At 47.9% G+C, this 23,912-nt stretch overlaps 3 protein-coding genes across 6 annotated transcripts; 1 reads left to right on the forward strand and 2 right to left on the reverse strand.

Annotated features, from left to right (window-relative positions):
- Positions 1 to 95: 95 nt before the first annotated feature.
- On the forward strand, positions 96 to 3,024 carry eif3i (eukaryotic translation initiation factor 3, subunit I). The gene is made up of 11 exons (XM_062486920.1): positions 96 to 228; positions 549 to 641; positions 886 to 973; positions 1,063 to 1,128; positions 1,354 to 1,503; positions 1,594 to 1,721; positions 1,850 to 1,960; positions 2,069 to 2,158; positions 2,246 to 2,319; positions 2,418 to 2,510; positions 2,621 to 3,024. The coding sequence occupies exons 1-11, from the start codon at positions 226 to 228 to the stop codon at positions 2,700 to 2,702; spliced, it is 978 nt and encodes a 325-aa protein (XP_062342904.1). The 5' UTR covers positions 96 to 225; the 3' UTR covers positions 2,703 to 3,024.
- A 193-nt stretch (positions 3,025 to 3,217) lies between these two features.
- On the reverse strand, positions 3,218 to 7,624 carry hdac1 (histone deacetylase 1). 2 transcript variants are annotated; one of them, XM_062486919.1, is made up of 12 exons: positions 7,534 to 7,624; positions 6,875 to 6,987; positions 6,533 to 6,650; positions 6,252 to 6,326; positions 5,995 to 6,133; positions 5,659 to 5,800; positions 5,409 to 5,501; positions 4,712 to 4,820; positions 4,234 to 4,611; positions 3,942 to 4,088; positions 3,824 to 3,869; positions 3,218 to 3,726 (listed from the first exon to the last, which is right to left on the reverse strand). In XM_062486919.1, exons 1-12 carry the CDS (start codon positions 7,586 to 7,588, stop codon positions 3,699 to 3,701), a joined length of 1,443 nt encoding a protein of 480 aa, XP_062342903.1. In that variant the 5' UTR covers positions 7,589 to 7,624; the 3' UTR covers positions 3,218 to 3,698. The 2 variants fall into 2 exon arrangements, with proteins under 2 accessions (XP_062342903.1, XP_062342901.1); XM_062486917.1 differs by having other exon boundaries at positions 3,824 to 4,088.
- A 1,411-nt stretch (positions 7,625 to 9,035) lies between these two features.
- Positions 9,036 to 11,714, reverse strand: marcksl1b (MARCKS-like 1b). 3 transcript variants are annotated; one of them, XM_062445787.1, is made up of 3 exons: positions 11,344 to 11,714; positions 9,903 to 10,343; positions 9,036 to 9,872 (listed from the first exon to the last, which is right to left on the reverse strand). In XM_062445787.1, the coding sequence occupies exons 1-3, from the start codon at positions 11,428 to 11,430 to the stop codon at positions 9,801 to 9,803; spliced, it is 600 nt and encodes a 199-aa protein (XP_062301771.1). In that variant the 5' UTR covers positions 11,431 to 11,714; the 3' UTR covers positions 9,036 to 9,800. The 3 variants fall into 3 exon arrangements, with proteins under 3 accessions (XP_062301771.1, XP_062301772.1, XP_062301770.1); XM_062445788.1 differs by having other exon boundaries at positions 9,036 to 9,902; positions 9,936 to 10,343; positions 11,344 to 11,709; XM_062445786.1 differs by having other exon boundaries at positions 9,036 to 10,343; positions 11,344 to 11,711.
- Positions 11,715 to 23,912: the final 12,198 nt, after the last annotated feature.

Raw genomic sequence — 23,912 nt, forward strand, 5'->3', positions numbered from 1 at the left:
ACGTATTCATTGTTATCGTCCTAGACTGGGGATTGTTGCAGGGAAGCGCTGTGCTCACTCTGCCAGCAGAGGGCGTGCTTCGTTTTCAGAGTCATCGCTATAAACAGGAAATACATCTTTCTCTTCCTCCTAAACTCCGGCGCCTCGTAACACGAGTGAACACCCTTTCTCGTTTTGGGAGAAAAATATTAAAAAGGATACACTGGCAGTGGTCAAGTTTCGACAATGGTAAGTTTATTAGTTGGGATGTATCACCAATATCCATTCCTCTGTCAGAACAACAAATAAATGAACTGCTAAGTAACTGAACCAACTATCCGGCTCCAGCTGGCTAACGTTAGCTGGGTCGCTAAGCTTGGCTAATGTAGCTCTAGCCTAGCGTGAAGGAAGTGATGCAAATATAGGTTTGTTCAGTAGGTCCACTATAGCCTAGTACCCTATTATTTTTAATAAGTTGACTATGAACATATGAACGAATACTGTAGGATGTATGTTGGTAACACGCGTACACATTGGGCCTTTCAGATAACGACGATTGTGCTTTTCAGAAACCCATCTTACTGCAGGGCCACGAGAGGTCCATCACCCAGATCAAATATAACCGCGAAGGAGACCTGCTCTTCTCCGTCGCCAAAGACACAGTGAGTGACGTGATAATATGACTATCGCATGTACATGAAGAGGATCTCTGTCATGCTGGTTATGTTACATACATATAAAGCACCATTCACGTAAAGTGCAAATTAATCTTACATTGGTTTATAGGGAAACAGATATCGGTGATTGACACACCCTTAATGGCGTGGAAGCGGGTTATGTCTTCTACAAGACTCACATTAATATTGATCTTTGTTTATGTGCTTGTTCTCGTTATTTTACGTTCAGGTTGCTAATGTGTGGTACTCGGTGAACGGGGAAAGACTTGGTACTTACAATGGCCACACGGGGGCTGTGTGGTGCGTCGACTGTGACTGTATCCTTCTCATAGCGAACCACATCAATGATTGTGTTCTGTCTCTTGAACACAGTGTGTGTGTTGTTTTTCCTTAACGGTGCTCTCAGGGGACACAAAGAATGTGTTGACTGGATCCGCAGACAACAGCTGTCGACTGTGGGACTGTGAGACTGGTGAGGGCACAGAAGGTTCTAGAGACCCACTGGGTGTCTGGTCATTACCTGCAGTGCTCCCCGTCACCCCATGTTAACCCCCCCCCCCCACCCTGCTCTCTTTCTCTGTCCCTGGCAAGCCCAGTCACTGGCATACTTTACATCTCAATCTCACTGGCAGGATATTTTCTATTTCAGAGCCCCTCCTGGTTGAGCAGAGGTTAATCGTCTCCCTTCGTGTCCCAGGTAAGCAGCTGGCTCTGCTGCAGACCAGCTCTGCTGTCAGGACGTGTGGCTTCGACTTCAGCGGCAACATCATCATGTTCTCCACAGACAAGCAGATGGGCTACCAGTGCTTTCTCAACTACTTTGACCTGAGAGACCCCCAGCAGATAGGTAGGCAGTCCTGTGGATCAGGGCTCCTGAGTGGGCCTCAGAAGCTCCTTGTTGTCTGGCTGACGTGTGTCTTATCCTCCTGTGCTGTAGAGGACAACCAGCCCTACCTGACAGTTCCCTGCAGCGAGTCCAAGATCACCAGCGCCGTGTGGGGACCGCTGGGGGAGTATGTCATCGCAGGACATGAGAGCGGAGAGATCAACCAGTTCAGTGCCAAGGTATGCCAGCCAGCCACCCCAGAGCAGGGAACTAACAAGGCTGACAGGACAGGTTAGCTTGTTCAGGGTGTGGTGTAGATGGTTAGCTTGTTCAGGTTGTGGTGTAAAGTCTTGCTGTGTGCATGAAGTCGGGGGAAGTCCTGAAGAAGGTGAAGGAGCACACCAAGCAGATCAACGACATCCAGACGTCTGTGGACCTCACCATGGTCATCACCGCCTCCAAGGACAACCATGCCAAGGTGCCAGCAGGGTTTGCCTCAGCCCACACTTACCTACTGACCACTTATCTGTCATTTACCTACTGACCACCAGCTGCTGGGTCTTAATGTGTGTGTGTGTCCTGACAGCTGTTTGACTCCACATCTCTGGATCACATAAAGACCTTCAAGACTGAGAGACCTGTGAACTCTGCTGCCATCTCGCCCATCATGGACCACGTAAGGGCCCCTGTGCATGCTCCTTTCTCTCTCGGTGGACTCGTCACTGGCTAACGCTTCTCCCCCCTGCTCCCCGTGTGTCTCCAGGTGGTGATGGGAGGAGGACAGGAGGCGATGGAGGTCACCACCACCTCCACCAGGATTGGCAAGTTTGAAGCGAGGTACGTGTTGCCTTCGTTTAGCCATTGTCTGAGGGGAGATGTTGGTACATGGTCTGAGATGTTAGCTTCTGACCTGACACCCCCAACTCTTCCTCTAGGTTCTTCCACGCGGCCTATGAGGAGGAGTTTGGCAGGGTCAAAGGTCACTTTGGGCCAATCAACTGTGTAGCCTTCCACCCTGATGGCAAAAGGTAAGAGATGACAGATGCTTCAAACTGAAACTAGAAAACACATCTTTGATATGAAACCAAGTCGTCACATGATTCTTTCTCTGCCCTCTGTCCCTGGTTAATGTCTACAGTTACAGCAGCGGGGGAGAGGATGGATACACAAGGATTCACTACTTCGACCCACATTACTTTGACTTTGAGCTGGAGGCTTGAGGAAAAAACTTCCCATTCCAACATCAACTCACCACCAGACCCAGTAACCCTGACAACCCAGGAGCCTCCCTGCTCTCCTCCTCTGATCTAAACACAGAGCTGAACAGAACATGATGTCGTCACCTGCCCAGGTGTTCCAGAGCCTGGTTAGGGTTAGCCAGAGGAGCTGCAGGTGGACTGGCCCCAACACCAAGATTCTCCTCTAGTGTCACTTTTCCTTGACAGCATGAAATAAATATTTTGTACTGAATTTAAATGACTCACATAACTCAACACCCAAGGATTAGTGTATTTAATCTGAATAAAATTGAATTTGAATTCAGATCGAATTGCAGGTTTGTGTTCATGAGGTAAACATGTTAGATCACTGTCACACCTGCAGCTCAGTCAGGATGGTGTCTGCTGCCCTGACGCTACACTGCAGAAACAATGTGCACCTGATGTCCTTCATTCTGTATAGACAGGTTAGAAGTAACATATTGAATAACCATCACTTTACCCAGTAAAACAGTAAGTGCAGACAGTAAACATCTTTATTTTTGTAAACAAAGTTAGATGCACATTTACAACCACCTGACACTTTGCATACAGCTGGAGGTGGTCTCCTGTCAGTGGAGAACAGTACAAAAGATCAAGTCTAAAACAAGGTGTTACTGACCCAGCGACACCCTCGTCTGAGGAACACACCCTCTGACCTAGCACACACACGTCAGAAAAACAAAATTAAAACATTGCGCAATTCCTCAGTGTGCCGAAAAACTGGGAACATCTGGGCATACATCATAAAAAATGAAAAAGTACCAAACAGAAGAATCAGCTGGTGTCCGCAGTTTGGCTGACCTCTGACCCTGGCTATCTGAGGTGCTACGGGAACTCTAACTTCACAGCTTTATCCAGGAATCTAGACACGAACATCAGTGTGAAATAAGTTAGTCCTCAAGCATTGCACGTCTGTCTGAAGCGACCAGCCCTCCTTTCAGACGCCGGGCTCGTGGATCAGGTGGTTTTAACCTCTTCTTTTGGCCTGACAGAAAGAACTGTCAGTTAGAACACTACCACAGACACCGTCGTGAGAAGAGTCAAAAGTTAAGTTGCTTCTTCCAGTCAGCAGCTTCTCTTACCCTGAAGTATCCATATTCTCCTCCTCCTCATCCTTCTCTTTCACATCTGGCAAAGGCAAGTAATCATACAGTGAACCATTACCTTGAATGAGCGTGTGTGTGTGTGTGGAGATCTCACCTTTTTTCTCCCCTTCCTTCTCCTCCTCCTTCTTCACTCGTTTGGTCTTCTTGTGATTGGCTGCGTTCCGGCGCCCGCCCCCCTGCCCCTCGTCCTCGGAGTCTGAGAATTCCTCGTCACACGCAATCCTCTTGTCGTGGGCGCGGACTGAAAACACACAAACGTCACACTAGACTAGGCCTGGTGACAAATACAAGCACCTGCCAGTACCATCTGTTACTGCATTCTGTGAGCTTGAGAGAGCATGTCAGCATTTGTGAGAGAGCATCCGTGTTTGTGTGTGTGTGTGTACTGGAGATGCGTGTGTCGGGGTCGTCCTCCTCGTCTCCACTGTCGGGGTGCGGGGCGTCGTCAGGGACGGGCTGCATCTGGACCCCCGGGGCGTGGGGCAGCATGCGCAGGTTCTCAAACAGACGCTGCTTGATCTTGTCCAGGTACTCGCTGCTGTTCTGGTTGGTCATGTTGGAGGGGCTGATGTGCAGCTTGAAGTCCGGCCCAAAGTACTCAAAGTAGTCGTTGTAGGGAAGCTCGTTAGGGATGCTGCTGTCCAGAGCCACGGCCGTCTCAAAGGTCCAGCAGCGCGCCACGTTCCTGATGGTGTAGCCCCCTCCGCCCAGCATCAGCAGGGGCAGGTTGAAGCTCTTCATGTACTCCACACACTTGGCGTGGCCTGGACACACCCCCCCAGACACACATGTTAACACTGTTCTGAGATGAGCAAGATAGGTGTGTGAATGCGTGTGTGTGTGTGTGTGTGTGTGTGAGAGTACCTTTGATGGTGAGGTTGAAACAGCCCAGTCTGTCCCCAGAGAGAGAGTCCGCTCCACACTGCAGCACCACGGCACTGGGCTGGTACATCTCCATCACCTTAGCCATGATCTGACACACACACACACACACACACACACACACACACAGGTTCCATCACCTTAGCCATGATCTGACACACACACACACACACACACACACACACACAGGTTCCATCACCTTAGCCATGATCTGACACACACACACACACACACACACACACAGGTTCCATCACCTTAGCCATGATCTGACACACACACACACACACACACACACAGGTTCCATCACCTTAGCCATGATCTGACACACACACACACACACACAGGTTCCATCACCTTAGCCATGATCTGACGCACACAGGTTCCATCACCTTAGCCATGATCTGACACACACACACACACACAGGTTCCATTACTTAGCCATGATCTGACACACACACACAGGTTTGTGTCTATCATAAAGAGCTTAACAATTCACTCGTTATGATGTTATCTTTAACCACTAAACCCTAACCTAATTCTAACCCCTTTGCTGGAGCCCAGCAAAAGGGCCTGACAAGGTCATGTTGTTCATGTTTCACTAAACTTGTGAGGACACAGTCCCCACCCCCCCAGTGTCAGAGAGGGAAGGGGAACTCAGTGCTGGTCCAGGGAGACTCACCGGTCTGAAGATGGCTTCGTATGACTCATCTTCGATGCCGTCCCTCAGGGGGTAGTTTACAGCATAGTACTTCCCCTTCCCTGCTCCGATATCCTGAAACACACACACCCTCAGATATCCTGAAACACACACACCCTCAGATATCCTGAAACACACACACCCTCCGATATCCTGAAACACACACACACACACACACACACACCTTCAGATATCCTGAAACACACATCCTCTCTCTCTCTCCTTTTCTCACCCGCAGGTCTCCTGTCCCGGGAAAGTACTCTCCGTACTTGTGGAAGGACACCGTCATGACTCTGTCTGTGGTGTAGAAGGCCTCCTCTACCCCGTCGCCATGGTGAATGTCAATGTCTATGTACAGCACCCTCTGGTGGTACCTGCAGGGAACAGCAGGACAGCTTCTACTGAGCATGCTCAACCGGACTGATAGACACACACTGTAGGACCGGCAGACAGGTAGGCAGGAAGACAGGCTAGCAGACAGGCTGAAACACAGACAGACAGGCTGAGACAGACAGACAGGCTGAAACACAGACAGACAGACAGGCTGAAACACAGACAGTGTTGTTACTTGAGAAGCTCCAGGATAGCTAGGACGATGTCGTTGACGTAGCAGAATCCGGACGCCTCCGACTTCTTGGCGTGGTGGAGTCCTCCGGCCCAGTTGATGGCAATGTCAGTCTGCTGCTTGTTCAGTTTCACCGCCCCCGCTGCAGGAGAGGCCAGGAGACGGCTGTTACTGGGGCTAACAGCTCAGGAGAGGTGAGGAGGAGAGAGTGAAGAGGGGGAGTGGGAGAAAGAGAGAGGGAGGGAAAGAAAGAGACTTACCGACAGAGCCCCCGGTTGAGAGCTGACAGAACTCAAACAGGCCGTCAAACACAGGACAGTCTTCTCCTACGTTGACTGAGGGAGGAAAGCATGACGAGGTCACAACTCAGAAGTCATGTTACTGTAGCTGTCATACACACACACACACACACACACACATCCAATAACACACCCCCAGTATGAAAGACCTGTGATCTATTGAGTTCCCTGTGATTCCTACAATCAAATGACTCCCATGACATGAGTCCAGAGATGAGTCCAGAAGGGCTCATCTAACTCACATCTCTGCATCTGTTTGCTGTACTCAGACATGTTGTCAGGCCGGATGGACCTGAGGAACTTGATGTAGTCATCACTGTGGTACTTGGTCATCTCCTCTCCACTGGCCTTGTGAGGTCTCTGCAGCCCCCGGTAACACACGCAACAGCCAATGGGAGGAGAGGAAAGAATAAACCCGAGTTTACAAATCTACCTAGCAACATGATCATCTTGGTTTTGACAAATACGGGTTGAAGATGAGTTAGCAGCATTTATGCAGAATAAAGAATCCAGTATCCCGTGAATTCCCTCAGTGATATAACGAGACATTATTTAATCCCATCCCAGTCCTGTTGTCTACTCACGTAGATCTCCATCTTTCTATACAGTCCATAGTTAAGCAGCAAGTTGTGTGTCATGCGAATCCTGTGCGGCTTCATAGGGTGTCCCTGGCCGTAGTAGTAGTTCCCCACATCACCTGGATGAGGAGGAGGACAGGGGTGATAACACACACCATCACAGCAGCTGACAGGCAGGATTCACACGAGTCGAACTTGTGTCCATCGTTACCCAGGCAGTGCTAGTGAAACTAGATCACCAAGATCGTGGAACTAACCTAGCAAATTAGCTAACGACGTTAATGCCATCCTCGCCAATCGTACAAAATTTTACTTACACCGCGTTATATAGAAGCAAAACTAGTCAATCATTTATATCGAAACATCTTGATCACATGCATGTTGACTGTAGCAATAATCACAACTGCTAGCCTAGCTAACTTATTACTCGGGACAACCATTTCTTGATTGCAGCCTAGCTTGCTAGCTTGTTAGATGAATTGCTAAATTAGCTAGCTTGCTAGTAGTATTTAACCGCTGTCTGGCTAACGTTAGTGCTAGCCAAACTTCCATGTTCCACACCCCTTTTAAAACTAGAATACATACAATTGTTGTGAGCCCACAACGTGCACTAATACACCATACATCTGATACCAAAATGCAAGTCTATCGAGTCTATCACTTACCATCATAATAATAGCAAACTTTCTTCTTTGTTCCTTGAGCAGAAGACAGCGCCATTTTAAACCAGTCCTCGTCTGCTGTGTCCGCCGGCTGCTGCGGTCCCCCCCCCCCCCCCAGTCTCTTCACTGTGGGTATGTATAATAAGAAAATCAATGAACTATTTAAAAATTCTAAACATAATATACCTTTTAAGTTGTAATAATGAATGACTAAAGCAGTAATAATATTTGAGGTAGTACGTATTATCAACCCTGGGTGGCGATCAAAGCATTATTTTGGTGAACCCAGCGCTCTCTCGCTTCAAATATCAACCCAGGGAACATATTTATTTGTGATTTACTGAATCACATGAATAAATAATCTCACTTATCTATTCTATAATAAATAATTAGACCATACGCGTTTCCCAATCCATAATTGTGGCTGATGCATTTTGACTCACCCACCACACCTCTGAACAGTATTGGGATGTTTAGAAATGTTTCGATTATAATAAATATACACTCATAGAGACTCATCCTCTCTCTCTCTCTCTCTCTCTCTCTCTCTCTCTCTCTCTCTCTCTCTCTCTCTCTCTCTCTCTCTCTCTCTCTCTCTCTCTCTCTCTCTCTCTCACACACACACACACACACACACACACACACACACACACACACACACACTAAAAACACACACTGTAAATTGTGTGTGTGAGCTCCAGGCCTCGTTTAAATAATGTATCTTGTTTGAAGGCTGAATCTAAAAACAGCTCTGATCTTAACTCATGTATCACCATGGGAACCAGGTCAAGCATCTTCTCAATTTCATCCAGATTAGCCTGTTCTTGATCTGGATTCCACAGGACCAGGAGAACTTTATAAACATAACATTCCCCCATGTCCAGAACAGGAGAACTGGGATTTATAAACACCAAGATGTTCCTGATCTGAGGGGGTGATCACGCAAAGCCAGGCCACATGCAGGTTTCATCATAATACCAAGAAGGGTGCTCCATTTTCCTCCTTTTCATAGTTTGTCCTCCTAAAGAGTGTTGTAATGTAATCATCTTACTGTAAAGAGTAGATGGATAGCATGAGATAGCTAAAAGACAGATTATGCATACCTTCTGGTTCCTGATGTCAAGGTGTTTCAAACCACCAGGTGTTGTCATGTGTTCCTGAGGAAAGGAAAGCCTTCATGTTGCTGTGACTGACACTGCAGAGTGACATCATTAGAATCTTATACAGAACATTCTCCAGATTTACTTTTTTATTATCAAAGGTTTGCATTTTGATGTTACAACTCATGATCACACAATTTGTATGTGTATCTATAATTCCTATCATACATTTAATAGTAGATTTGTTGATTAGTAAATTACTCTAGGTTGCAGTACTTATGTTATCGTGGTGGTGTATTAGTTTTATTAAACACCATAATGTGATGGTGATATGAATGTCTATTATTGTGTTATACGTGCATCATCGAGTGGTGTTCTGTAAATAACTATATTTACGCATCAACAGGCAGGTAACCAACATTTATTGATCATTATCAACTTTACAATAAAACCAGTAACATCTGTCAACATTAGCAAAATAATGAACATAAATCAGTCCAATGTATTTACAGAGCCAGAAGCAGATCGAGGCTGACAGGACACAAACAACTTCATTTAAAACCTCAACAGTGAACGTAGCAAGCTCATGGCTTCTCTTTTTTAATAGCCAAGATAAAAACCAAACATTGCCTTTTTTTTTAACAAACAAAACATAGATTCTCTGAATCTTTAAGATGGGTCTCTATTATACACCACAAAATACTTCAAATTTGGGTTAGAATATAGGAGTGTAAAAAGTTGGCAAGTCTCTTTTTTAAATTTCAGATAGATTTGTTATAATCTAACAGACAGTTCAGGTGGTGGTGATCTATCTATCTCTGTTCAGATGCGTGGATGTGATGTTTTAGGGTCTAAATTCATCATTCAGTCCAAAGCTGTTGTTATTTCCTCAGTCTCCATTCATTGAACTCAAGCTCCACAGTGGCCAGCCCATAATACTCGAAAGGTCCAGATGTCGAGGTGTAACCAGGGAAGTGAACTAGTGAATCTAGTCTGTCGTCTTGTTACCATGACGAAAGTGGCACGTTGAGGAGTCTCACATGACGTGTATATATGTACATATACATATATCCATACATATGTATACATATACACATATATATAAATATATATATATACTCTCTCTCATGAAAAACAGTTCAGGCAGTTTTTTGTGAGCTGAAGGGAGCATCACTCCTTCTGTTCAGAGGGCGCCGGGGTCGAGCTGCTCTCCTCTGTAGGGTTTGAGGCCTCTGGGGCAGCCTCCTTCACCTCCTTCACCTCCTCCTTCACCTCCTTCACCTCCTCCTTCACAGCAGCCGGCGCCTCCTCCTTCACAGCAGCCGGCGCCTCCTCCTTGGCAGGCTCCTCCTCCGTCTTGGGAGCTTCAGCAGCAGGAGCAGCAGCCGCCTCCTTCACCTCCTCCTTCTTCTCCTCCTCCGCCCCCTTGTCCTCCTCCTTCTCCTCCTTCACCTCCCCACCAGCCTTCTTGCTCTTCTTCAGGCCTTTGAAGTTGAAAGTCTTCTTCAGGGAGAACTTCTTCTTCTTCTTGGGGGTTTCCTTGGCGACCTCCTCGGGCTTGGCCTCTCCGTCCACCGCGGGCGCTGGCTCGATGGCGTCCCCGCCCGCTCCCGCCTCCGGCTCCTTGGCCGCCTCGGCAGAGCCGTTGGTGGCTGCGGTGTTGCCGTCTGGCTTGGCAGAAACGTCTCCGTTGGTCTTAACATGGCCGTTCTCCTGGAAAAACGTTGGTGAGAAAATGGCACCTAATTACCAACTGTCGACAATTTATAATAATAAGAACGGTGAAAGATATTCCTCAAATTCAAAGTGTAGGCTACACTGATTTTATACATTTAGGGCCTTTAGTTGAATCCCTAGATCAATCTAAATCCGTCAGAGCATCGTCGCGCTCATCAATTAACCACCGTCTCCTCCGACGGTGACGCCTTGCAGCACCACGGTCAACCGACAGGCGGCGATCACGCCACATGAGCGCGTGTGAAGCGGCTTCCAGACAGACGGAGCATCATGATCTCTAAACAAAGACGACGACGCAAAGCTGTGATTTACTTCACAATTCTTAATGAAAACGACGGTACTTTCAAATGGGAACTTTCAACCGCTGTACGGGCTAAATAAAAAATCTGTTTATACAATGCATGTCTTGGTTGTGATGAGGAAAGCGCGTTACGAATGCTAGACATCTGTCTAGACTCGATGGATAAAAAGGGGTGTGGCTGCAATCTACACTTGCTTGAAATCCGTTTTAATTACAAGTGATGATAAACTAATTTCATAATAGGACACTTCAAATACATGATGATTGTGTATGCATCAGTCAGGGGTCTTAAGTGGGGTGCCCGGACACCTGACCCCTCACGGCGTGTTGGCCAGCGTGTCTGGGGCTTCTGCACCCGGGCAGACTTCAACCGCGGTCACCTCAGCGGCTAGCCCGTCATCCTGTTTAGCTTCGACATTACTAAATATCTACTACTTACAACATTTCTAATCAATACATTTGATTCGCAATACTACGCTTGAAGTGATTTAATCCTCTCGCGGATAGCGTTGCTATCACTCACACCAACCAACCCCACAACTCTACGTCTAGGCTACTACAGCGTTTACCGGCAAAAGTAAACAACGTCCACAATAATAACAAATTAGCAGACACACAATTAAAACCAAACTTTTCTGTTTGAGTGAGAAAATATTGAAGTGAGCGTAAACATACCTGTCCATTAGTTTTGACAGCGGCAGCATCCGCGGCAGCCGCGTTCGCCTCCACGGCTACTCCTCCCTTGGACGTCTGGGATCCCATCGTCTTTTATTGAGGGTTTTAAAAATTAAAAAGGAAAACTGAAAGGTAGTTTGAAGTTAATCCAGCTCCACGGGTGTACTGTGTATCCAACGGTGTAAGAGGCTGAATTTAGGCTTCTGACCCCTCAGAGAATGAGCTAGCTAACTGTTATTTCGGCTGGTCCAGTAGTTGAGCGTGTCGCCCCAGCAGGATGATCCGTCGTTGTGGACCACTTAGCGGCCGCGACGCTTCTAGACAGCCGGGAGACCACCCACGGGCGTGGTCTGGGAGCCACGTCCAATCACACAAACCTTCCTGACGTTTCTCCGCCCTCTGGAAGACCCCCAACCTTCCCTCATCCCGTCAGTCACGGCAGCGGTAGCGACTGAACGGGGAAAGAGAGCATTTTACGAGAATCGTACATTATGATCTTGTCACCGATAACACTTTATAACGACTTTCAAACAATTGTGATAGCTTTCGTTTTGATGCGGTAGGTAGGCTATAGTAGTGGTTGCAAATTAGCATACTATGCTGAAACTCAGGAAGAGTCAATCATTCTGTGACGGTAACAACGTGAATGGCTGTAGCTCTGTAAATCGTTAAACTTCGTTGTTCTGTTCAGCTTGTCAAGATTGTACCACAATTTGACAATCAGTTCAATAGAGCTAATTCTTCTCACGGACCTCAGTAGATGTTGAAGCTCTATCATGTATTATGGGAAAATCTCAAACTCTTGAGATCAGTAACCACACAATGCTGAGTGTAAACTGTTTCCAAATAGTATACATCTTTACATGTTTTTTTTCATGTGATGTAAGTAAGACACATTGCACTCAGTCCTCATTTATGTCTTTAAGCATGGCCTATGTTTTCTTAAAGCATCACCCAAGAGATGATCCGATTGTTGCTATAAATGTGTTCCAAAATAATAACCCACAGATACAAGCCCTCCCGAAAATATGATCCTAAGTACCACCCCTTCTTCTTAACCAAGATGTCAGGCTAGGAGAAATGCTGTGCTCTTGACTGCCCCCCCCCCAAACACACACTGATCAGCTAACCTTTCTCACACACACCACTCTCTGTCCCCCCACGCCGGGCTTGGGAGATGTCATAAAGTATCCTCTGTCTGCGCTGGAATGCCTGGCATGCTAGGCCCTCGCGACACATCACCTCCTGGGCCCAAGAGAAGCTACCAGAACACAGAGGAGGGAGGGAGGGAGGATAGAGGGATGGAGGATAGAGGGATGGAGGATGGAGGGATGAAGGATGAAGGATTGAAGAGTAGCCTCAGGCTCCATTAGAAACAACACATGAATTCCTCCTTTCTTCTCTGATCATCTGTTGAGAGGATGATCATAACGATGACGGCGCCTGGGCTCATCTTGTCTTCACTGTGCTCCACTGTGCTCCACTGTGCTCTGTCTTTAACAGAGCACAGTGTGTGTGTGTGTGTGTGTGTGTGTGTGTGTGTGTGTGTGTGTGTGTGTGTGTGTGTGTGTGTGTGTGTGAAAGAGCAGCTTTGTCATGGGATCAGTACACGTCAGGGGTCAAAGGGCACACACAGTCTATGCTGTTCTACACACAGGGGGGGGGGGGGTGAGGGGTGGAGAGGGGGTGGGGGGTGGAGAGGGGGGTGACTGGGGTCTAACCAGCACAGGGACTTTGAGTCAGAGGTCAGAGTGAGACAGACACTGTCAGTCCTGTAGACCCCTGTGTCCTGTAGACCCCTGTAGACCCCTGTGTCCTGTAGACCCCTGTAGACCCCTGTGTCCTGTAGACCCCTGTAGACCCCTGTGTCCTGTAGACCCCTGTAGACCCCTGTGTCCTGTAGACCCCTGTGTCCTGTAGACCCCTGTAGACCCCTGTGTCCTGTAGACCCCTGTAGACCCCTGTAGACCCCTGTAGACCCCTGTGTCCTGTAGACCCCTGTAGACCCCTGTAGACCCCTGTGTCCTGTAGACCCCTGTAGACCCCTGTAGACCCCTGTGTCCTGTAGACCCCTGTAGACCCCTGTGTCCTGTAGACCCCTGTAGACCCCTGTAGACCCCTGTAGACCCCTGTAGACCCCTGTGTCCTGTAGATCCCTGTGTCCTGTAGACCCCTGTAGACCCCTGTGTCCTGTAGACCCCTGTAGACCCCTGTAGACCCCTGTAGACCCCTGTAGACCCCTGTGTCCTGTAGACCCCTGTAGACCCCTGTAGACCCCTGTAGACCCCTGTGTCCTGTAGACCCCTGTGTCCTGTAGACCCCTGTGTCCTGTAGACCCCTGTAGACCCCTGTGTCCTGTAGACCCCTGTAGACCCCTGTGTCCTGTAGCATCAGTTGTGAGTTCTCTGTATCTGACAGAGTTCAGATTCATGGTGGTGCTCTATGTTACAGTTGCTAGTGTCAGTATCATCAAACATTGTTTTCATACTTTGATAAGTAAAGCGGGGGAGGTTGGAGAGAGAGAGACTGATGTAATGCCCTCAGCTCACACACCAACCCTCCCCACTGTGTGAGTGGAATTCACCTGGGTATCCAGAGAACAGCCCTGCCCATTACTTGGGACACAGGCTGATGACACATCAACGGTACTTTCCACAGACAGGACTAGCTCACCTGATGTCACACCTGTGAAAAACACATCATAAAATCATGTTGAACTGTGAGTTCCCGTCTGGAACAGCTTCGAAAACCACCCTGACAGCATGGAGGACACCTCCACCCTGACCCTAACCTCCACCCTGACCCTAACCTCCACCCTGACCCTAACCTCCACCCTGACAGCATGGAGGACACCTCCACCCTGACCCTAACCTCCACCCTGACCCTAACCTCCACCCTGACCCTAACCTCCACCCTGACAGCATGGAGGACACCTCCACCCTGACCCTAACCTCCAGGATGGCTCCCATTTCTCTGTCACACGTCCTCTCTGAGCAGGCCATTTTTGTGAGAGCTCACCAGGCTGCTCTGCCCTGACCCCTGACCCTAACCTCCAGGCTGCTCTGCCCTGTCCCCTGACCCTAACCTCCAGGCTGCTCTGCCCTGACCCCTGACCCTAACCTCCAGGCTGCTCTGCCCTGACCCCTGACCCTAACCTCCAGGCTGCTCTGCCCTGTCCCCTGACCCTAACCTCCAGGCTGCTCTGCCCTGACCCCTGACCCTAACCTCCAGGCTGCTCTGCCCTGTCCCCTGATCCTAACCTCCAGGCTGCTCTGCCCTGTCCCCTGACCCTAACCTCCAGGCTGCTCTGCCCTGTCCCCTGACCCTAACCTCCAGGCTGCTCTGCCCTGTCCCCTGACCCTAACCTCCAGGCTGCTCTGCCCTGTCCCCTGACCCTAACCTCCAGGCTGCTCTGCCCTGTCCCCTGACCCCTGACCCTGTCCATTCAACATTGATCACTTGGCTAAGCAGAGGACTAATCAACTGTGCGTCACGTTACTCATCTAGACTGACAATAACTAGTTTGGGAACCTGTTTGACTAAGAGCATGTGTGTGTCCAGGGCAAAACTATTAAATACATATTAAGGGTGTTAGGACTGTGTTTCCTATAAGAGTTCCAAGGAAAACAGGATGTATTTTCTCTTTTCCAGTAAATGTCATCTGATGTCATTTGTCAGTTGTGAGAGAAGTGCAGATGGCCTGGTGTTTAGTAGTAGTAGATTTTTATTTGTCGTTCAACCATATAAAGTTACGAGACAACGCTCCTCCAGGACCATGGTGCTACATAAAAGCAACGTAGGACATCACTGACCCTTTTTTACTTTCACTCTCTCCTTCTCCATCTCTGGTTCGCTGTCTATACAGAGGGCGGGTTTACACATGAAAAGGGATTTCCTCAAGGGGAATTCCTGGGAAGTTGTGGGGTAACACAGGAATATTTAGGAAGTTATTCAACTTACTGACATCTAGAAACTCCAAAACCACACAAAATCTCCTCCTATATACTATTTTACGAGAAACACACACACTTTCATACAGCAGGCCTTTTCCACACATACACATACTCACACACAAACCTTCCTTATTTGCCCATACCCTCCTCATGGCCCATGTGTCTCCAATAGACAGACATGACAAAAGTACACACATCCTTCAATCAAGTAGACGTACAGATACTCATGTTTAAAAAGACTCACTAAAAGGTGAAGTACTGACTGCACTTTTTCACTCAAGTTAAAGTCAAGACGAATGACATATAGTATATATAAGTAAAAAGTAGACAGTACTACTACCTGTTCTAGTGTCACGCTGGTAACTGGACCTCACGCAGTGCATTCGCCAGGAATCCTTTTTGACAATTTCAAACATCTCCCTCATATATGGCCATGGGTGATCAGGAATGTCTCTATTCTCATTCATGTAACTTTTTTTCGAAAATATGTTTTCAACCTTTCAAAACTTTTTTTCCACACACAGTAAAAGGAGAGAGGAGAACAGAGAAGCCTAAAACAGAGCAGAGTACAATAGAGTACAGTACAAAACTTATTTTGTTTTTACTTTTTAGATATTTGTTTCAACCATTTGAAACTTTTTTTCTCATATCATTTTTCACACACAGTGAAAGGAGAGGATATGACTTTTTCGAAACCTTTTTTGAATTTTCTTTTTGCCTTTTGCCTTTCTCCATGGTAGCTTCATATACTTCATAGTGTTCGTCCTGGATGTCTACCTCCATCAGACCAGAAACCATACACCACGTCTCCCTGTGTGGACACGAGAGGGAAAAAGATCAGATCAAGGATACCATAGTTGATCAGATGAAGGATACCAGAGAAGATCAGGTGAAGGATACCAGAGAAGATCAGGTGAAGGATACCAGAGAAGATCAGGTGAAGGATACCAGAGAAGATCAGGTGAAGGATACCAGAGAAGATCAGGTAAAGGATACCAGAGAAGATCAGGTGAAGGATACCAGACAAGATCAGGTGAAGGATACCAGAGAAGATCAGGTGAAGGATACCAGAGAGATGGGAGGAAACAAACAGCAGCGACAAAACAACGTCAGTTATCCCGCCCAGGCACGACTAGACTGAGCACTGCTGTCCTGATCAGCCAGTCCTGTTGTTCTGTTACTCTGAGACTGAGCACTGCTGTTCTGATCAGCCAGTCCTGTTGTTCTGTTAGTCTGGAATCCCAGATGAGCAGAACTTTGGCTCCAAACAAACCAGACTGCTGTTTGGGACAAATTCTTTTTTCCAGGTCACGCCAGCAGGCTTTAGCAGATCAAGGCCACACTACCAAGCACACCACACCAATATTTTTGGCATCCTCCTCCTCTGTTTTTCCTTCTCCTTCTGGATTAAGCTTGTGGTCATTTTCTGTTGTATTTCTGAAATTTCTTGTTCTACGTAAAATGCACACATATATAGACACACACACACACAGTGTTAGAAATAATGGTGTCACCTCAGTATAAATTCCTTGTGACATATGAGCAAGCCAGTGACCTCATTGCCATGACAACAGATTTCGATGGGATACTAGAATCATGGCAACACTGACACAACATGACACAACATGACCAACAGTGTGTATGTGTGTGTGTGTATATGTGTGTGTGTATATGTGTGTGTGTATATATGTGTGTGTGTATATGTGTGTGTGTATATGTGTGTGTGTATATGTGTGTGTGTATATGTGTGTGTGTATATGTGTGTGTGTGTATATGTGTGTGTGTATATATGTGTGTGTATATGTGTGTGTGTGTATGTGTGTGTGTGTGTATATGTGTGTGTGTGTGTATATGTGTGTGTGTGTGTATATGTGTGTGTGTATATGTGTGTGTGTGTGTGCGCATGTTTGCACGTGTGCTGACAACACAGATTGTACAGCAGTATATTTGTATTCAAGAGGAATGGTATTAATTCTATACAGACTGACATATACTTAGTCTAGAGTTTTATTCAGGCTCATTTCCTTCCAGAATCTTCTCACTTCTCAACGCGGGCTCTGAAATGTGTGTTCCGAGAGTGTGTCAAATTAGTGTGAGTACGCCCACACGCTTGCCCCAAAATAAACGCTTCTCCTTTCATACATGTGATTGCGTTCAGCAGAACTGAATATCCACACCCCCTCCTCCCCCTTCCCTCCCCCTCCATCCTTTCTTACACCAAGCCTTCAAAAAACAGGTTAGCTGACAGAAACAGAGACATGGCGACAGATGTAGATATTTCAGAGACCTGGTTGTCTGTTTCCATTTCAAACACCTCTCTCTGATGTCCACGGTGTGTGTGTAATATGGATGTTGACGAGAGGGCTAGAGATGGGAAGTAGAGGATGAGAGAGAAATATAAAAAAGGGAGAGAGAGTGGTATTGAGAGATTGACAGCAAAAGAAAGGGAAAGAGAGAGAGAAAAAGAGAGACTGAGAAATAACTAAGAGAGCAGTGTGTATAGATGGTTTGATGGCACACTGACCCAATATCTCTGCAGCTGCACTGCCAGTGGCTGTACACACACACACACACACACACACACACACACACCACATACACACACACACACTTACACACACACACACACACACACACACACACACACACACACACACACACACACACACACACACACACACACACACACACACATACACATACAAAGATACAGACAGACTCATACAGACACATACAGATGTTCTTGCACACACACGCATCTACACACACATTGAATCACACACAATCCTCCTTTTGAAGTAATTTTTTTCTTCAGTTGACATCTCCTCCAATACACACGACCAATGAAGAACAGCTCTGTCATCAGCCCAGTGTTAGTGTGTTTGTCTGCAGTTGTGCTGTTGTTTTTCTGCTACTGTTAGATGGGGTCAGATGGCTGAGCGGTTAGGGAGTCGGGCTATTAATCAGAAAGTTGTTGGTTCGATGCCCGGCTGTGCAAAATGACGTTGTGTCCTTGGGCAAGGCACTTCACCCTACTTGCCTCAGGGAGAATGTCCCTGTACTTACTGTAAGTCGCTCTGGATAAGAGCGTCTGCTAAATGACTAAATGTAAATGTACTGTACAGCTGGATCAAGCAGTTTGCAGAGTAGAGACAGGCAGAGTAGAGACAGAAAGTTTGTAACAGTCAAAAGAGGAAATTTGTCACAAAATAGGTTGGTTTCACATCCTCATTTTTCTTAATCTGACTTCAGGTTATTATTAGAATCTTCTCAGTGCCAATAATAATTCAGACAGGAAGCTGTGTGGTGATGTGGAGGTGGTGATGGAGACAGGAAGCTGTGTGGTGATGTGGAGGTGGTGATGGAGACAGGAAGCTGTGTGGTGATGTGGAGGTGGTGATGGAGACAGGAAGCTGTGTGGTGATGTGGAGGTGGTGATGGAGACAGGAAGCTGTGTGGTGATGTGGAGGTGGTGATGGAGACAGGAAGCTGTGTGGTGATGTGGAGGTGGTGATGGAGCGATCATCATGCTAACTAAATGCTAACCACATGCTAACCACATGCTAACCACATGCTAACCACATGCTAACCACAGCGCTGGTGGAGTTACTGGAGTTCAGATGAGAAACTAGGGAAGAACGTTGGTCTCTTTGATACCAGTCAGCAAGAGGCTACAAACTGTTTTATAAAAACATAAATCATTTCTTCATATTGTCCTCTTGTGGGGCTTACATCCTGATCCATTGGAACCAATCACAAATTCTCTCTCAAGGCCTAATGAGCTTTATTAAACAGATTTGGCCAAGTAGCTTATTTTCCAGTGGGCGACCACAGTAGGAAGCACAGCTCCTTCATCAACCTCAGTCACAGATGTGGGACTTTGAGTTAAACTCAGTTAGGTTTGGGGTTCTGTTAGGTTTGCTAACAAAATAAAAGCTCAACAACGGTGTGGAGATCTGTGTCTTATGAAGCTTTCTGGGGCCTTGGGCTGGAGGCCTTTTGTACATTGGTGACATTTCTGGATCAACACACAATGCTTTACACTGTTTAAACAGAGAGAGAAAGAGAGAGAGAGAAAGACAGAGAGGACAGACACACACAGAGAGAGAGAGAGAGAGAGAGAGAGAGAGAGAGAGAGAGAGAGAGAGAGAGAGAGAGAGAGAGAGAGAGAGAGAGAGAGAGAGAGAGAGAGAGAGAGAGGGAGGGAGGACAGAGAGAGGGGGAAAGTGGTAGTGACAGTGGTAGTGACAGTGACAGGCTGGACTGAGGTTCCTTGGAGGCTGTCTGGGTCTCGGACAGGGTGGCTTCACGTCACACAGTCCCGTTAGAAGTGCTGACATTGATTACACCGGAAAAAACTGCCATGTCAGTCAATCATTAAACACAAACGTCCATATCAATCTGACATTAATGTGACATTTATATTCATTATTGAAGAAGAATGCTCCTTGTCTGACCTCTTGAGTGGCTCTCCTGAGCGAGCCTGCCCCTAGGGTGGTTCTCCTGAGCGAGCCTGCATCGGGTGGTTCTCCTGAGCGAGCCTGCCCCTAGGGAGGTTCTCCTGAGCGAGCCTGCCCCTAGGGAGGTTCTCCTGAGCGAGCCTGCCCCTAGGGAGGTTCTCCTGAGCGAGCCTGCTCCAGGAGGTTCTCCTGAGCGAGCCTGCCCCTAGGGAGGTTCTCCTGAGCGAGCCTGCTCCAGGAGGTTCTCCTGAGCGAGCCTGCCCCTAGGGAGGTTCTCCTGAGCGAGCCTGCTCCAGGAGGTTCTCCTGAGCGAGCCTGCCCCTAGGGAGGTTCTCCTGAGCGAGCCTGCCCCTAGGGAGGTTCTCCTGAGCGAGCCTGCCCCTAGGGAGGTTCTCCTGAGCGAGCCTGCCCCTAGGGAGGTTCTCCTGAGCGAGCCTGCTCCGGGTGGTTCTCCTGAGCGAGCCTGCCCCTAGGGAGGTTCTCCTGAGCGAGCCTGCTCCGGGAGGTTCTCCTGAGCGAGCCTGCCCCTAGGGAGGTTCTCCTGAGCGAGCCTGCCCCTAGGGAGGTTCTCCTGAGCGAGCCTGCCCCTAGGGTGGTTCTCCTGAGCGAGCCTGCTCCGGGAGGTTCTCCTGAGCGAGCCTGCCCCTAGAGAGGTTCTCCTGAGCGAGCCTGCTCCGGGAGGTTCTCCTGAGCGAGCCTGCCCCTAGAGAGGTTCTCCTGAGCGAGCCTGCTCCGGGAGGTTCTCCTGAGCGAGCCTGCTCCGGGTGGTTCTCCTGAGCGAGCCTGCTCCAGGAGGTTCTCTCCCTGCTGGGAACACAGCTCTGCAGGCCTCCAGGCTGCGGTTCTGTTTGTATTTTCAAATGATTGACTGTCACTCCAATCCTTTAAAATGACTCCGGTGCCTTAACCTTAATTAGCTCCCCCCTTACCCTACCTGTTTTTGACCCAGCCATGCTCAGACTGACCAATTCAACTCTGGTATCAGCAACACACACACACCCTTCATCGTCCATGCTGACCCTCCCCCCTCCCCCAACACCAACACATGAGACTGAAAAAAGAGGGATGGAGGGATGACTGAGCTGGGTTGGTGAACGTGAGTGAGTGAGTGTGTGTGTGTGTAGGTTAGTGAGTGAGTGTGTGTAAGTGTGTGTACAGTGTCATCAGCAGACAGCATGTCATGATCAAAGCCAGCTGAAGGCTTGAGAATGGCTGCACCCAGAGGCTCTCATCCTGAGACAAGGCAAACGAGTAGAAAAGATAGAGAAAGGATAGTAGAGAGAGCAGGAGAGAGAGAGAGAGGATGGTAGAGAGAGAGGAAGGGAGAGAGGATGGTAGAGAGAGAGGAAGGGAGAGAGGATGGTAGAGAGAGAGGAAGGGAGAGAGGATGGTAGAGAGAGAGAAAGGGAGAGGTTGATGGTGAGGATGGTGTAGAGAGGGAGAGAGATAAAATGTGCATGGATTGAGAGGGAGAGAGAGAGAGAGAGAGAGAGAGAGAGAGAGAGAGAGAGAGAGAGAGAGAGAGAGAGAGAGAGAGAGAGAGAGAGAGAGAGAGAAAGGGTTGACCTAATTCTGTGTGAACGGCTGCTTGTGTGGTAGACAGTCTCTGGATATTTAATACTGCGAGTGTGTACTCCTGCCAAGCTTGTATGTGTGTGTGAGTATGTGTGTGTGTGTGTGTGTTTCAGGTTGCATGCCTCAAGGACCTTCCTACAGTAACACACACACTTTGCCTCAGGCTCAAGGTTTAGCATGGACTTTCTTCATGCAAAGCCCTGTTGTGTTTGTGTATGTGTGTGTGTCTATGTGTGTGTACGTGTGTATGTGTGTGTGTGTCTATGTGTGTGTACATGTGTGTACTAATATGTGTATGATTCAACCCTGTCTTGTTCTCAGTTTTCTTTCTCTCTCTTTTCACTTCCTCTTTTCCTTCCCTCCTTCCTTCCTTCCCTCCTTCCTTGCTTCCTTCCTCCCTCCCTTCCTTCCTTCCTTCCTTCCTTCCTTCCCTCTCCCCACCAACTTGTCGTCCCAGCTCTGTCCGTGACAGAATCATGTGTGACACCACTTCCCCAGTGTCACATCCTGTCAGGTGTGGGCGAGGCAGGTGAAGGTCACAGGAAGTGACAGGTGAGGGCAGGAACGGGAAGGTCACCTTCTGACGGGGTGTCACAGCGGTGGGGGCCAGGGTGTGTGACGAGCCTGCATGTCACCTGTCCTCTACCAGACGCCCGCCAACTCCTGAAAACATCCTCTTTCTGCAGCCGTGACGATGGCGGCTCACATGGATGACATCAGTGGAATGGGGAACTGTCAGTTCCTACAGGCCTATTCCTACAGGCCTGTTCCTACAGGTCTGTTCCTACAGGCCTATTCCTACAGGCCTGTTCAGTTTGTGTTGGAATGTGAAGAGTTAAAATCCCCTTTTGTCACCCTATCAGAATTTTGCTGAAAATGCTATGCAGCTCTGTGATTGGTGGTCCAGCTATGAATTTACAGAGGGCCGATTAATTCAATGAAAAACTAATTTCCATTGTCAGTCAAATTGACCAATCATATCTTCCCTCTAAATGGGTGGGCTTTGTTATCGCTAACTTTATGACAAGTTCCGCCCGCTGTGGGGAACTCGATCACAAGCTAATAAACTAGCTAACCTAATGTTAGCTTGTTCGTTCACTTCACAATGGAAGCCGCGAGTAAAGTTCCCGGTAGTGAGGAGGACATTGTTTCATATTTGTTATGTGCGCCGTTTTCAAGGTTAACTTTTAATGAGAATTTTAAGTTAATCGGCAAAGGAAGACCTACACCAGAACTGAATGTTGTGCAGAAAACCAAAGCTCATCAAAGGTAGGCTATGTTATTTAAACATTTCTGCCGTGCCAACTGATTTGGATCCGGCCGCAGCTGCCACTGTTTTGATGCCCTAGCCTAGCCTATATGTTATAGTGTTGTGCAGAATGACTAGTCAATCTGTAGGTTAAATGTACCAACGCAACGTCATTATACCATAAAGAGTGCAGCAAGGCCTGGCTCAAATAGTGCGTAATGACCAACACAATTTCATGTAGGCCTAATGCTGTGTGCGCGCTGTATCATGTAGGCCTAATGCTGTGTGCGCGCTGTATCATGTAGGCCTAATGCTGTGTGCGCGCTGTATCATGTAGGCCTAATGCTGTGTGCGCGCTGTATCATGTAGGCCTAATGCTGTGTGCGCGCTGTATCATGTAGGCCTAATGCTGTGTGCGCGCTGTATCATGTAGGCCTAATGCTGTGTGCGCGCTGTATCATGTAGGCCTAATGCTGTGTGCACCTGTATCATGTAGGCCTAATGCTGTGTGCGCCTGTATCATGTAGGCCTAATGCTGTGTGCGCCTGTATCATGTAGGCCTAATGCTGTGTGCGCCTGTATCATGTAGGCCTAATGCTGTGTGCGCCTGTATCATGTAGGCCTAATGCTGTGTGCGCCTGTATCATGTAGGCCTAATGCTGTGTGCGCCTGTATCATGTAGGCCTAATGCTGTGTGCACGCTGTATCATGTAGGCCTAATGCTGTGTGCGCGCTGTATTGTGTTTTTTCCAACGAGTAATTGGGGTCAGAGGGCCAAGGTTTAAGAGTCACGGTTCGCTACTGGTGGAATCTATCCCAGCTCTGCAGGGGGTTGGTTCTCACCGATGCGTCAACAGATGGCTTATTTGCATATTCAAATCTGTGTTCAAACTCTGGAATGACTGGAATTTTTCTGGAGATTTAAGTCACCTTCACAGGCTGCAGAAAGCAGGCACACATCCACACACGCACAAAAACTCACACATCCACAAATCTTACTCTATTTATTTCTCTAGCGCACACAAACTCTTTCTCTCTCTCTGTCTCTCTCTCTTTCACACACACACACACACACACACACACTGTCCTCTACTCTCTGTCCTTGTGTCTCTCTCATTGGCCAGACTATCCCAGTGTGATGGCTCATTGATCGTGTGTCTGGTGTGTTGCTGGTTGTGAGGCGTGGAGGGTGGGTGTTTACACCATCAGGACAGGAGAGGAGAAGCTATATCTCCTCTGTTACTCCTCTCCTACTCACCTCTCACCCACCCCTTCCTCTCTCCCACTCATTCACTCCTTTTCTCTCTATATATATCTCTCTACCACTCTCTC

The sequence above is a fragment of the Osmerus eperlanus genome, chromosome 20 (genome assembly GCF_963692335.1).
Source record: "Osmerus eperlanus chromosome 20, fOsmEpe2.1, whole genome shotgun sequence".
Lineage (NCBI taxonomy): Eukaryota > Metazoa > Chordata > Actinopteri > Osmeriformes > Osmeridae > Osmerus > Osmerus eperlanus.

What these genes read in the sequence shown, in the direction of transcription:
- marcksl1b (XM_062445786.1), bottom strand. Translation starts at nt 11,430, where the DNA reads ATGGGATCCCAGACGTCCAAGGGAGGAGTAGCCGTGGAGGCGAACGCG. An exon ending in CTGTCAAAACTAATGGACAG is followed by an intron (nt 10,344 to 11,343) that starts GTATGTTTACGC and finishes ACGTTTTTCCAG; the next exon opens with GAGAACGGCCATGTTAAGAC.
- eif3i (XM_062486920.1), top strand. An exon ending in CCAAGGACAACCATGCCAAG is followed by an intron (nt 1,961 to 2,068) that starts GTGCCAGCAGGG and finishes GTGTCCTGACAG; the next exon opens with CTGTTTGACTCCACATCTCT. An exon ending in TTCCACCCTGATGGCAAAAG is followed by an intron (nt 2,511 to 2,620) that starts GTAAGAGATGAC and finishes TAATGTCTACAG; the next exon opens with TTACAGCAGCGGGGGAGAGG.
- hdac1 (XM_062486917.1), bottom strand. Translation starts at nt 7,588, where the DNA reads ATGGCGCTGTCTTCTGCTCAAGGAACAAAGAAGAAAGTTTGCTATTAT. An exon ending in ATAGAAAGATGGAGATCTAC is followed by an intron (nt 6,651 to 6,874) that starts GTGAGTAGACAA and finishes CGGGGGCTGCAG; the next exon opens with AGACCTCACAAGGCCAGTGG. An exon ending in CTCAACCGGGGGCTCTGTCG is followed by an intron (nt 6,134 to 6,251) that starts GTAAGTCTCTTT and finishes CCTCTCCTGCAG; the next exon opens with CGGGGGCGGTGAAACTGAAC.